The sequence below is a fragment of the Ornithorhynchus anatinus genome, chromosome 21 (genome assembly GCF_004115215.2).
Source record: "Ornithorhynchus anatinus isolate Pmale09 chromosome 21, mOrnAna1.pri.v4, whole genome shotgun sequence".
Classification (NCBI taxonomy): Eukaryota; Metazoa; Chordata; class Mammalia; order Monotremata; family Ornithorhynchidae; genus Ornithorhynchus; species Ornithorhynchus anatinus.
In genome coordinates this window covers 11,348,116-11,360,951 of record NC_041748.1, presented here as the reverse complement: position 1 = coordinate 11,360,951, position 12,836 = coordinate 11,348,116, and the positions used below count along the sequence as shown (strand labels likewise).

General features: G+C 59.4%; 1 protein-coding gene across 1 annotated transcript; it reads right to left on the bottom strand.

The window, feature by feature from the left end:
- Positions 1-5,314: 5,314 nt before the first annotated feature.
- Positions 5,315-12,327, bottom strand: LOC114806044 (microtubule cross-linking factor 1-like). Its single transcript, XM_029048752.1, has 4 exons — positions 12,120-12,327; positions 11,878-11,929; positions 11,471-11,609; positions 5,315-7,049 (listed from the first exon to the last, which is right to left on the bottom strand). Exons 3-4 carry the CDS (start codon positions 11,604-11,606, stop codon positions 5,398-5,400), a joined length of 1,788 nt encoding a protein of 595 aa, XP_028904585.1. The 5' UTR covers positions 11,607-11,609; positions 11,878-11,929; positions 12,120-12,327; the 3' UTR covers positions 5,315-5,397.
- Positions 12,328-12,836: the final 509 nt, after the last annotated feature.

Genomic DNA, 12,836 nt, shown 5'->3' with positions numbered 1-12,836 from the left:
GCCGTATTAAAGAGGAGGTCAATGTGATCGGGCCAGCGTAAATGGAAGCATATCCTACTTCCCCAATTTCAGATCACACAGGGCAATTATGTATTCCACAGGTTATGAGCGGTTGAAATTCCCCTTTTAAAGGAACTTTGCAAAGCTTTCGCCTTTTCGGCAGGGATGGTGGAGTCGGTTTGGAGTCGCCTCGCCCATTCATTTCCGGCGGAGCGTAAGCCGGCTGTGGGCAGGGAACGTCACCGTCTGTTGTTGGGCTGTACTTTCCCCAGCGCTTCGTACAGGGCTCTGCCCCAAAGTCAGCGCTCGATAAATCCGACCCAAAGACCGAATGAATGAGTCCCAGGCTCTGGGTGAACAACCATCTCTGGAGCCTGGGATATTCTTTCCAGGGGCATCATCTCCGCCGTCGGGGTAGGCCTACAACATTCGCACCCCCAACCCACCCCCGGAGACGGGGCGCGCCGGCAAGCACCACAGATGGTCTTGCTAGAGGAAGATGCCGGGGACAAGAGGGGCCAAGGACAGGGAAGCCCTACCTCGTTCCTCGATTCCGCCGGGAGAAAATGGAGCCTGCTGGGTGGACAGCTTGGGCTTGGCCCCACTTCTCGCCCAGAACTCATCTGCCGCCAGCAATAAGCTCTCCTTCCGCAGTCGACCTACGTTTGGGGACACGGAGCGGAGCGGTGAGAACTGCCGGTTGGAGAACCCGGAGAGGAGATCGTGAGACCGAGAGGATCGAGATCTCCTCTGGGCCTGGACCGGTCCTCTAGACTCGAAGCTCACGGTGGGCGGGGAATGTGTCCGTTCTAGTGTACTCTCCCAAGCGCTCAGTACAGTGATCCGCCTACAACAGGCGCTCAGATACCATTTGAGTGACTGTTGGGAAGCGGGCATCCCCTTATTAAGCATTGGCATCTCCCAGGAATCCCAAACAAAGGGATAATAATGAGGGCATCTGTTAAACACTATGTGCCAAGCACCGTGGTAAATAAAATAAACGTTGGTATTTGTTAAGCGCGTACTATGTGCCAAGCACTGTTCTAAGCGCTGGGGGAGATACAGAGTAATCAGTCTTCATCCCCGTTTTACGGATGAGGGAACTGGGGCGCAGAGAAGTGACTTGCCCGAGGTCACACAGCTGACAAGTGGTGGAGGCGGGATTAGAACCCACGACCTCTGACTCCCAAGGCCGGGCTCTTTCCACTGAGCCAGGCTGCCGGTCTCACTGGTAATCGGGTTGTCCCTCGTGAGGCTCACGGTCTTAAATCCCCATTTTACAGAGGTAACTGAGGCCCAGAGAGATTAAGCAACTTGCCCAAGGTCACACGGCAGACACGCGGCGGGGGCCGGGATTAAAACCCAGGTCTTCCGACTCCCGGGCCCATGTTCTTTTCCCTAGGCCACGCTGCTTCTTAACAACAGGGCCTCTCCAGCCCCTCTCAGCAGCGTGGCGGAGTGGAAAGAGCCCGGGCCTGGGAGTCAGCAGGTCACGGGTTCTAATTCCGGCTCCGCAACGTGTCTGCTGTGTGACCTCGGGCAAGTCGCTTCACTTCTCTGAGCCTCAGTGACCTCAAGCATCAAATGGGGATTGAGACAGCGGGACTGTGTCTAACTCAATCTGCCTGTCCACCCCAGCGCCTAGTACGGCGCCCGGCACCCAGTGAGCACTTAAACACCGTCGTTATTAGTTACGAGTGCGTCTCCAGGCCTAGCGGATGGAACAATCAAAGTTAAGCCTTCTAGCAAGGATCGGGGCAGCCTCAGACGTCACTGGCCCCTCTCCACCTTCAGGGTGAAACTGGGACAGGCTTTCCGCTCCCAAGGCAGGAGTTTCTCTCGTTTCCGCCCGGCCCTGCAGTCTTTCGGCTCCGAGCGGGAGCGGCTGGCATGAGCAGCCACCTCCTTCCTCCAGAAGAAAAACGTGAAGGGCAAGGGCTCTGACCGGGGGATGCCAAGGACGACTTTCGCTAACCGGACCGAGGCGGCGAAGGGCCCCCCCCCCCCCCCGATCCCCGTCTGGAAGTGACCGTTCCTGACGCCGAAGAGGGAAGCGGTCACCCCCTCGGGATCTTGGCCTGCAAAAACCACCGCTGCTCCAGCTAATAATAATGTCTGTTCAGTGCTTCCTACGAGAGAAGCAGCGTGGCTTAGTAATAACGTTGGTATTTGTTAAGTGCTTACTACGTACAGAGCACCGTTCTAAGCGCTGGGGTAGACACAGGGTCATCAGTTGATCCCACGTGAGGCTCACAGTCTTAATCCCCATTTTACAGATGAGGGAACTGAGGCACAGAGAAGTGAAGTGACTCGCCCACAGTCACACAGCTGCCAAGTGGCGGAGCCGGTATTCGAACCCATGATCCACGCCGCTTCTTGTAGTGGCAAGAGCCCGGGCTTGGGAGTCCGAGGTCGTGGGTTCAAATCCCAGCTCCGCCACTTGTGGACTGTGTGACTTTGGGCAAGTCACTTCAGTTCTCGGTGCCTCAGTCACCTCATCTGGAAAATGGGGACTAAGACTGTGAGCCCCACGTGGGACAACCTGATCACCTTGGATCTACCCCAGCGCTCAGAACAGTGCCGGGCACATAGTAAGCGCTTAAATACCATTATCATCATTATTACCGAGCACTGGGGTAGATGGAACGTAATCAGGTCCCACAGAATCTGTCACCCAATCCTGTCAATTCTAACTTCACAACATTGGCAGAAAAATCAGTCAGTCTATCTGCCCTTTCATCTCCATCCAAACTTCTACCGTGCACGTATCATCATTCATTCGATCGTATTTACTGAGCGCTTACTGTGTGCAGAGCACTGTACTAATTGCTTGGAAAGTACAATTCGGCAACAGTCCGTCTGGCCTACTGCATCTGCCTCCTCGCCGACCTCCCGGCCTCCTGTCTCTCCCCACTCCAGTCCAGACTTCCCTCTGCTGCACGAATCCCTCAACAAAGATGTCCAGTCCATGTCTCTCCACTCCTTCAGAACCTCCTATGGCCGTCCGTCCACCTCCACACCAAACAGAAACTTCTTACAGTTGTCTTTAAAATCAAAAAAACTAAAATAATGGTATTTGCTAAACACTTACTGCGTGACAGGCACCGTTCCTAAGCGGTGGGACGGATCGAAAGTTATCAAGTCGTCCCACGTGGGGTTCCCAGTCTTAATCCCCATTTTCCAGATGAGGTAAGTGAGGCACAGAGACGTGAAGTGACTCGCCTAAAGTCACGCAGCTGACAAGGGGCGGAGGCGGGATTAGAACCCGTGGCTGCTGACTCCCAAGCCCGGGCTCCTTCCGCTAAGCCACGCCGATCGCCTCCTACATCGCGGCCCACACCCTCCGCTCCTCTGGTGCCGGCTTACTCACTGCACGCCGATCTCACTCATCTCACCCTTTCCCCCGTCTTCCCCCTCCATATGCTCCGGACCACCATTTTCTCCGCTTTCAGAGCATTACTAGGGTCCCATCTCCTCCAAGAGGCCTTCCCCGATTCAGCCCTCCTCTCCCCGGGTCGCTTTCCCTTCCGCGTCTACCCACTTCAGTCTGTGACCTTTGGACATCGCATATTCGCCCCAAGCCCAACCCCACGGCACCTATCTTTAAGTTATATATTATAAACGATGTCTTCATATTAATGTCTATCTCCCCCTCTGAGCTGTAAGCTCATTACGGGCAGGGAACCCGTCCGCCAAGCCTCTCGTACTCTCCCGAGTGCCTAGGACAGTGTTCTGCACAGAGGAAGCGCTCAATAAATACGGCTGACTGACACGGGACTCACAGTCTAAATAGTCAGTCAACAGTATTTATTGAGCGCTTACTGTGGGCAGAGCATTGTACCGAACGCTTGGGAGAGTTCATCGGTAAGACACATTCCCTGCCCGCAGCGAGCTTACGGTCTAGTACCGAACCTCCACTGTGCAAGTGAGAGAACCGAGGCACGGAGAAGTGACTTGTTCGAGGACCCGCAGCAGTTAAGTGGCCAACGTGGCAATCGAACCCCGGTCCTCGGGCTCCCAAGCCCGTACTTCTTCCACCGGATCACCCTACCGATTCCCTGCTCTGGTGTGGATTTCCAGAAGGCTCAGTGGGTCCTTAGAAGGACTGGGTTCTAATTCCGGCTCTGCCCCATGTCTCCTGGGTGACCTTGCGCAAGTCGCTTAACGTCTCTGGGCCTGAGTTTCCTCGGCTGGAAAATGGGGATTGCGAGTGGGAGCCCCATGTGGGACAGGGAATCTGTCCAACCGGATTAACTTGTATCTACCCTAGCGCTTAGAATAGTGCTTGGCACAGAGTGAGCGCTCAACAAGGACCATGATTATTAAATCATTAGCCATTAGTCAACGGGGGGATAGGGAGGGGAACCTAGAATTTTGCCCCTCCTGCAGTTTTGGAGAACGGAGGCCGCGGAGCTCCACCTAAGAGTTGGGCAGCAATAGCTGATTCTATTTATCGTGATTATGTTGTCTTGTTTTTGTCCATCTGTCTCCCCCGATTAGACCGGGAGCCCGTCACTCGGTGGGGATTGTCTCTATCTGTTGCCGAATTGTCCATTCCAAGTGCCTAGTACGGTGCTCTGCACATAGTAAGCGCTCAATAAATACTAATGAATGAATGAATAGCTCAGTCACTGGTGAAGGGAGGTAGGAGATTCTCTCCTTTCGCACAAGCCCCGATGCCAAGTACACTCGATTCTGCCAAAACGAGTGCGGAGAGAACACTGTAAGGGAAAATTCTTCCAACGAGGCGAGCCTGTCAGGAGACCGGGTGAGACCGAGTCAAAAGAAACAGTGGGGTGTGGGTCCCCCTCTATCCCCGGGGTAGTGGACCGAGCACGGGCCCTCCAGTCCGAAGGACGGGGATTCTAATCCCGACTCCGCCGATTATCTGCCGTGTGACCTTGGGCAAGTCGCTTCACTTCTCTGGGCCTCACTTATCCGCAATACGGGGATTGAGACCGTGAGCCCCAGGTGGGGCAAGGCACCGGGTCCAACCCGATTTACTTATTATCCCCTCCTCCTGCACTTAGTACAGTGCTCGGCCCATAGTAAGTGCTTAACAAATACCATAATAATAATATTAGAGGTGCGGAACCAGCCCCTGCATTCTTGGCGAGAGCGTGGCCTTCCCCGATCCGAGGTCTTGCAAGAACGCAAGGCCCGCTTTCTCGGAGTGGGTGGGTGACTTTGGGAGCTTTCCCCAACATCAACCCACCTCCTCTGACCGCCCCCCGCCCGCTCCGGGACGGCTCCGACACTTACTCCCCCAAAGCTTCCGGGACGTCCTCTTCGGTTCGGGCCCCCCTTTGGAGCCCCCTTCCAGCTCGGCCACCGAACACCTCTTCAGGTGGTCCCGGAAGGCCAGGTCCAACCGCTCCTTCTCCTTCAGCCTGCGCATCACCGCGCCGCCCGAGTACGACTCGCTCTTGGGTTTCCGCCTGTCCCCGGCGGGCCGGCTGAAGATCTGGGTAGGCGCGGCGCTCCGAGGCGGCTCCCGCAGCACCCGCTGGCCAACTGCCTGTAGAAGCCGCCTCCCCCGGGAGTCGGGAGGCCCCGGGGGCCGGCTTTTCGAAAGAGGTATTCCACTTTCACCTTGTCCTCGTCTTCTTCGATCTCCTCCTCCTCCTCCACCCCCACCACCCAGTAGTCCTCCAGGTCTTCGGGGTCAGACAGAGACAGACTCCTTGTGGCTTTTGCCTTCGGCGAGGAGGCGGCCCTGCGGCCGGACCTCCAGGCGGGGGCTGCCTCCCCGCCTCCGTCCGCCGCCTCCTTGATCCTCGGCCTCGGGCAGCTCCCGTACCCCCTCCTGCCGGCCACCTCGGGGGGCGGCTCCTCGTCCAGGTAGCCGCTTCCCTCGATCGCCTCCCTTCCCGTCCGCTCCGGGCCCTTCCGGAAGGCGTAGGCGCTCTTCTCCGCCACGAAGTCGGAGGCGGCGAGGTCCCCGGAGGACTCCTCGTCCCACGAGGGCACGTCCTCCGCCCCAAAGGCGGCGCTGGGGTGCTTCCGCGGGGACGGGCCGGGGCCGTGGTGGTAGCTGGCGTCGATGCTGTCGAAGCGGGCCAACCAGCTCGGGGGAGAGACGTACCTCTTGAGCGACTCCTCGTCCCAGAGGCTCTTGGTCAGCCTGTCGTAGGAGCTCCGGGCCCCGGGCTTCGGCCGGGGGTCGTCAGCCTCCGTCTCCTGGGGCTGGCTGGGCTCTTCCTGGGTCCGGGAGCCCGAGGAACGGGTCCGCTTGGCCGCCGGGGACCAGGCCCGGCCCGCGATCGGCGAGGCGACGCCGCCCGGTCGGCTCGGGCCGCCCGGCTCCCCGGCCCCTCCCGCGGTTTCCGCACCGGGGCCCCGTTCCTGGGTCTCTGCGCCCGGCGGGGCTTCCGGATCCCCTTTGGGGTCGTCCGGGTACGCCCCCGCCGGCATCTCCGCCGCCTCGGGGGGGTCGTAGAGCACGCTCAGCCCCTCGCAGGAGCTGACCGAGTACAGGTCGCACGGCCCCACGCTCTCGGGGAGAGCCTTGCCGGGCGCCACGTCGTACAGGGGGATGGTCTCTTTGAAGGACTTCCAGAGCTGAATGGCCGGGGCGCCGGCCCCGTACTCGATGCGCACCTCTTCCTTCTCGAAGGTGTAGCTCCCGGAGGAGAGGTTTCTGTACTGGCCGCCGCCGTCCGAGGGGTCCTTGGCTTGGAACTCCCCTCCCGGCCCGACGGCGGCCACGGCGGCGTCCGCTCTCTCGGAGCCCCGTCCCGGCTCCCGGGGGGCCCCGGCGGCCCCTCGGCCGGCGTCGCGGCCGTCCAGCCCCGCTCGGCGCTCCCGGGGCTTCTTCTCCTGGCTTTCCGGCTGTCGGGCGTCCGTCTGGGTCTCCTTGGTCTCCGTCCTCTTCCCCGGAGCGCCGTGCTGGCGGAAGCGTGCGGTGTGGTAAAACACGGGAGAGGGAGGGTTAAAATACGGTCTGCAGTTCACCCTCGTGGGCACCGAGGGCTGGGGCACAAGAAACCCGGGGTAGTCGGGAAGGCCGAACGAGTAGTACGGAAGATAGGGGTTGCCATTCCGGAAGCCTGGGGAGGAGACAGACACGGGATGATTCGGCTTGCGCCCTCAAAGTCCAAAGTCGCCGAGCGATTTAAAACTGGGGAGCTGGGGAGGACGGGGACGGGAGGAGACCTGGGACAGCCAGACTGGACATCAGAACCCGTCGGGGGACTCTGATGTCCAGCGGTTCAGGAAGGGCGGTAAGAGGAGGATGGCCAGCAGGCCAATGGTTTTCACCCACAGGCCCCAAAGCTGGAATTCCAGTCTTGGGGGAGCGGGCCGGGTGGAGGGACTCGAGCGGGTACCCCGATGCCAACTCTCCAGGGGAGCTGGGAAGGGAAAGTAATAATAATAATAATAATAACGTTGGTATTTCTTAAGCGCTTACTATGTTCAGAGCACCGATCTAAGCGCTGGGGTAGATACAGGGTCATCGGGTTGTCCCACGTGAGGCTCACAGTCTTAATCCCCATTTTACAGATGAGGGAACTGAGGCCCAGAGAAGTGAAGTGACTTGCCCACGGTCACACAGCTGCCAAGTGGCAGAGCTGGGATTTGAACCACGACCTCTGACTCCCAAGCCCGGGCTCCTTCCACTGAGCCACGCTGAAAGTGCCTATCAACTCTGGGTTGTACTCTCCCACGGCCTTAGTATAGTGTTCTGTTCACAGCGACCACTCAAATAGCATTGAGGAGGATGATAATAATAATAACAACTTTGATATCTGTTAAGCACCTACTACGTGCCAGGCACTGTTCTAAGCACCGGTATAGTTACGAGCAAATCGGGTTGGACGCGGCCCCTGTCCCACGTGGGGCTCACAGTCTCGATCCCCATTTTCCAGATGAGGTAACTGAGGCCCACAGAAGAACTGACTTGCCCAGGGTCACACAGCAGACAAGTGGCGGATGATGGCCTGCCTACTTGTTTTGTTGTCTGTCTCCCCTCTTCTCGACCGTGAGCCCGTTGTTGGGTAGGGATTGTCTCTATTTCTTGCCGAGTTGTATTTTCCAAGCGCTTAGCACAGTGCTCCGCCCACAGTAAGCGCTCAATCAATACGACGGAATGAACGAACGAACCGGGATCAGAACCCCTGACCTCCTGACTCCCAGGCCCGTGCTCTATCCGCTATGCTAAGATGATAATGATAAGTTAATGGGGTTGGCGGGGAAAAAGGTGCTACTGTTTTCATCTCCAGACAGGATGCCCCGTGCTCTGCACATATTGAGCACTCAATCAGAATGATTGATTCATTCAATAGTATTTATTCAATAGTATTTATTGAGCGCTTACTATGTGCAGAGCACTGTACTAAGCGCTTGGAATGAACAAGTCGGCAACAGATAGAGACAGTCCCTGCCGTTTGACGGGCTTACAGTCTAATCGGGGGAGACAGACAGACGAGAACAATGGCAATAAATTGATTGATCGGGACAAACGCCTCGGCTGTGTCGGATGACCCCAAGGGACTGTGGGACAGGTGGGAGGGAAAGGCACAGCCATCTCGGTGTAGCAAAGGGGAAAAAAAAAAATCCAGCTGAAGTGGCGGGGGAAAGTTTGAACGGGGTCAAGGCCCAGTTGTCCCCAGAAGAAGCCAAGCTGCTCCGGGATAACATGTGAGGAGAGAGATATCGAGGGGGCAGGGAAGGGGTTGCAAGGCCCGGGCTGTGCCGTGCGACGAGAGCCCTCCAACTCCTCGGTTGGAGCGAAAAAACCTCGAAGACACCATATTAGGAGCGGGAGTCCAGTTCTAACCCCAACGGAGAGGCTGCCAGCAAATTTGGGACGTGTGGGTTGAGGAGGTGAGGGATCGAGTCCTGCAAGGCAGAGCGGCGGAGACCTGGGCTCCTCACATCCACCCCGCTGCCCCTGCGTAGCCGGGAAGAACCTCCCCCCACACCGCAACTGCTTCCCTGGGAGAAAAGCTCCGCTCTCTCCTCAGGAGCGGGACGCGGAGTTAGCAAGGAGAAAGCCAAACTTCGGTGTCTCCGGGCTCGGCCCCTGGTTTTCTAGAGCAGGAGGGAACGTGTCCACCGACTCTGTTACGCTATTCCCTCCCAAGCATCTAGGACAGTGCTCTGCTCCTAGTAAGCGCTCAGTAAATCGATTGAGAGTGAACCGGGATCGCTCCAGGCACAGAGGAGCAGGCAGAAGAAAAACAGCGGTTAAAGACGTGAAGCCTCGGTACTCAGACGACGCTCGGCAGAGGCTAGGAGGGGCCTGGGTCCGGTGGAAGTTTCAATTCTGAAAAGTGAGCGTTCTGCCACGTAGATTTCGGTGGGAACTCACGCCTGCTAGCACGAGCAACCATGCCCTCCCCTTGGAGTATGCTGGTGTATTAAAGCCCCCAGAGGGTCTGCAGAAGCCGGGGTGGCAAAGACTGGGCAGAAGTGCACCTTAGGGTCTAACTCCCTCCTCCCGTCTCCCATCTCCTTGAGTAGCCACCGTGGGCAAGCACCTGTCTCGGGGTAGGGGAAAAAAAATTTACAGAAGGTCCCGCTTAGAGGTGTGGGCTAGGTGGCCACCTAAGGGCCCAGTACACAAGCCCTTGGGAGATTTATTCACTCAATGGTATTTATTAGGCAGTTACCGTGCACAGAGCACTGTACTAAGCGTTTGGGAAAATATACTACAACAAACGGTAACATTCCCTGCCCACTACGAGTTCACACTCTAGAGAGGGAGAGACATCAATGCAAATAAAAGTAGAGATACATCAGTGCTGTGGGGCTGGGTGGGAGGGGGGAGGGCAAAGGGAGCAACTCAGGGTGACGCAGAAGGACGTGGGAGATGAGGATGTGGGGCTTAGTCAGGGAAGGCCTCTTGGAGGAGACGGGCCTTTAATAAGGGTCGGAAGAGGGGGAGAGTAACCGCCTGGCGGATTGGAAGAGGGAGGGCGTGGCGGGCCCGAGGCAGGACGTGGGCTAGGGGTCGGCGGCGAGACGGAGACACGGTGAGAAGGTTAGCAATAGAGGAGCGAAGTATGTGGGCCGGGTCGTAGGAGAGACGCGAGGTGAGGTGGGAGCGGGCAAGTTGATGACGGCCAGGAGGCAGCGGAGCAGGGAATCGGACACCCCGGCAGACGTTTCCCCGCCAACGCCCTCGACCCAGCCTCGCCACTACCGACAGCGCAGTTTAGGGCCCCTCCTGCATTAAGCCAGCAGCAGTCCACGTCGGCCCCGGCATCGAGGTCACGTGCCAAACCGAGGTGATGCCAATCTAGCGTGCCACCGCCACCCGTTGGGCAGGGGAGGATGGGAGAAGCAGCGTGGCCCGAGACGAGCCCCCTTCCTCTCCCCCCCACCAGGTTTCAGACCGGGATTAGAGCAAATGAATGGGGGGGGGGGGGGGGGGAGACCTGACCCTCATCCTGGGAGAAGCAGGCAGAATTTAGGGCTGGGTGAAGTACCTGCAGCAGCAGCTGCCAAGGGATCATTTTAGCTTCAGCCGTTAGGAAGGGAGAACACCCGTGGGCCCAGGTTTTCCTCAGTAAGCCCCCAGCAGGCATCTCCACCTCTTGTTTCCAATTTCATTCCCCGTGGCCATCAGGTCCCCGTTCACCCACACGGCGGGATCACGGTCCACGCCACTAGGAAGCTAGGAGCCCCCGGGGACTCCTTGGGGAGCGACCAGAGGGTCCTCAGGGAGTTCTAAAGGCTCTTCTCACCTTTGCTACCTAGAGCGGCGCACAGCTGCCCAGGATATCCACCTCGGGGCCGTCGCCCCACCGGACGACAGCCCCGTGGGCTTTTGACCACCCGAGCGGGAGAGAGCTAGGAACGCACGCCCGGGAGGCACACCCCGATACGTTCCCCGCCGACGGGACGGAGAGAACTATTCCCGGAAGGGCTCGAATGCCCGTTCGAGAGACTTGAGCTAGTCCCGTAGGCCCGGCCCGACTGGGAAGGACAGAACCTCAGCCCAGCCTTGCAAGCCAACCCAAGGCAAGAGAGACTAAAGCCAGGACAGAGCACGTGCCCACTCATTCCGTTATAGCGAACCCTCCCAAGCATCCGGTACAGCGCTCGGCACCCGGTGGGCGCTCACCTATCACAGACCGAACGACCGACACAACCCACTGCTCTCACAGAGGCTTTCCCGCCTCCAACGTCTCGCTGGAAGACAGAGAAGGCACCGAATCGACACCGGCGGGCCTCGGCAGAAAGCACCACCCCTCGGACGCTAAAGGGAAAGAAGAGAGGTCACGGGGCGACTGGAGAGCGGAAGGTCAGCGCCGACCGGCTCGGGGGAAGCACTAGGTTCGGCGCTCCGCGCACAGCGAGCGCTCGACGAACACCGCCGACCGAAGGGGAAGATTCGTTTCCAAGCTTCTTCCGAGGAGGACCCACACCTGGAGGAAAGAGCCCGCGGCCCAGAAGAAGGGAGAGGGGCGGTGCTTTCGGCGAAGGGGAGAGGGGTCTTCCGACTCGCTCCGTCGGGCCTTACCTGTCGCGGGCACGCAGTAGGGGCTGTAGATTTGATTCGGGTACCAAGGGCTCGGCTGGGCGTAGAAGAAGGGCCTCGGATGGTGGCTGTTGCCGCCGGAAAAGGATCCGCTCGCCGAAGTCGGGGCCGAGCTCATCTCCTAGGAGGAGAGACGACCCCCGGGCCCGTCGCGGAAAGCGCCGGGCCCCCGAGCTCACCTCGCCCACCCCGCCGGGGCCCGGAGGGGCCGCCGAGGTCAGAAACGCGGCCGAGCGCCGGCTTTCAAGAGTGGAAGCGGGGTAGCCCCGAGACCCTAGGGGTTGAGAGAGCTCCAGTCGAGCGAGCACCCCCTCCCAAACGCAGGGCCTTCGGGATTAACGGGCAGCCCCGGCGGGGGAGCGGCCTCCCGCCCGGCCCGCCCCGCTTACCGGGCCGGAGAAGAGACGGCGCAAACGGGGAAGCCCCGACGGGCTCCTGCGGCTGCAGGGAAAGAGGGGAAAAGAAAGCACGGTTGAGGAGGCCGAGCTCCCTGGCCCTCGGCCGCCCCGCCAACGGAGAGGGCAGGAGGAGCCCTGGGTGCCCACCCGTCCTCTACCACCAGGCCAGGGACACCGACCGACCACCCGGCCGCCCGCCTGAGAGTGGGGTGCCTTGAAAGAGCCCAACTGACCCAAGGCAACGATTAGGGAAGGAGGCAAGAGCCAGGAAAGGTCAGGGGAGGCCTCGGACAGGTGGTAAGACAGACGGGCAGCCCCAGGCGGGTGGGCAGGCCGCTCTCCTTGCCCCTCGGGGGTCACCCGGGATGCCCAGCCCAGACGGACCGGGCCTCCCCCGAAGAGAGGCAGTGGAAACTGCGGCTGAAAACCGAGCCCGGAGGGAGGAAGGCCGCCCCCGCCCCCGCCCCCCGGCTTTATTGGGCGGCCGCACCTGCGGGGCTGCGGAGGAGGAGGCGGGGTCTGTTAGAGAAGCAGCGCGGCGCGGTGGAAAGAGCCCGGGCTTGGGAATCAGAGGTCATGGGTTCCAATCCCGCCTCCGCCACCTGTCAGCTGGGTGGCTGCGGGCAAGTCACTTCACTTCTCTGGGCCTCCGTTCCCTCGCCTGTAAAACGGGGATGAAGACTGGGAGCCCCACGTGGGACATCCTGATCACCTTGGATCCCCCCAGCGCGTAGAACAGTGTTTAGCACATTGTAAGCGCTTAACAAACGCCATCGTTATTTTTCCTTTTTGAGGGCGGAGGGGTGGGAGGAGCCGGGAGGGAGGGGCGGGGCCTGCTAGGGAGGGGAAGGGACCTGGGAACCCCGTAAGCCGTCTCCTGCGAGAGGCCTTTCCAAAGTCCTCATTTCCTTCATTCCTTCGATGGGATTTAATAATGTTAATAATGTTGG

Bases quoted from the DNA above. Each gene is read 5' to 3' on its own strand.
- LOC114806044 (XM_029048752.1), bottom strand. From the start codon at position 11,606: ATGAGCTCGGCCCCGACTTCGGCGAGCGGATCCTTTTCCGGCGGCAAC. The intron at 7,050-11,470 runs GTAAGGCCCGAC...TCTCCTCCCCAG, and splicing joins CTACTGCGTGCCCGCGACAG to GCTTCCGGAATGGCAACCCC.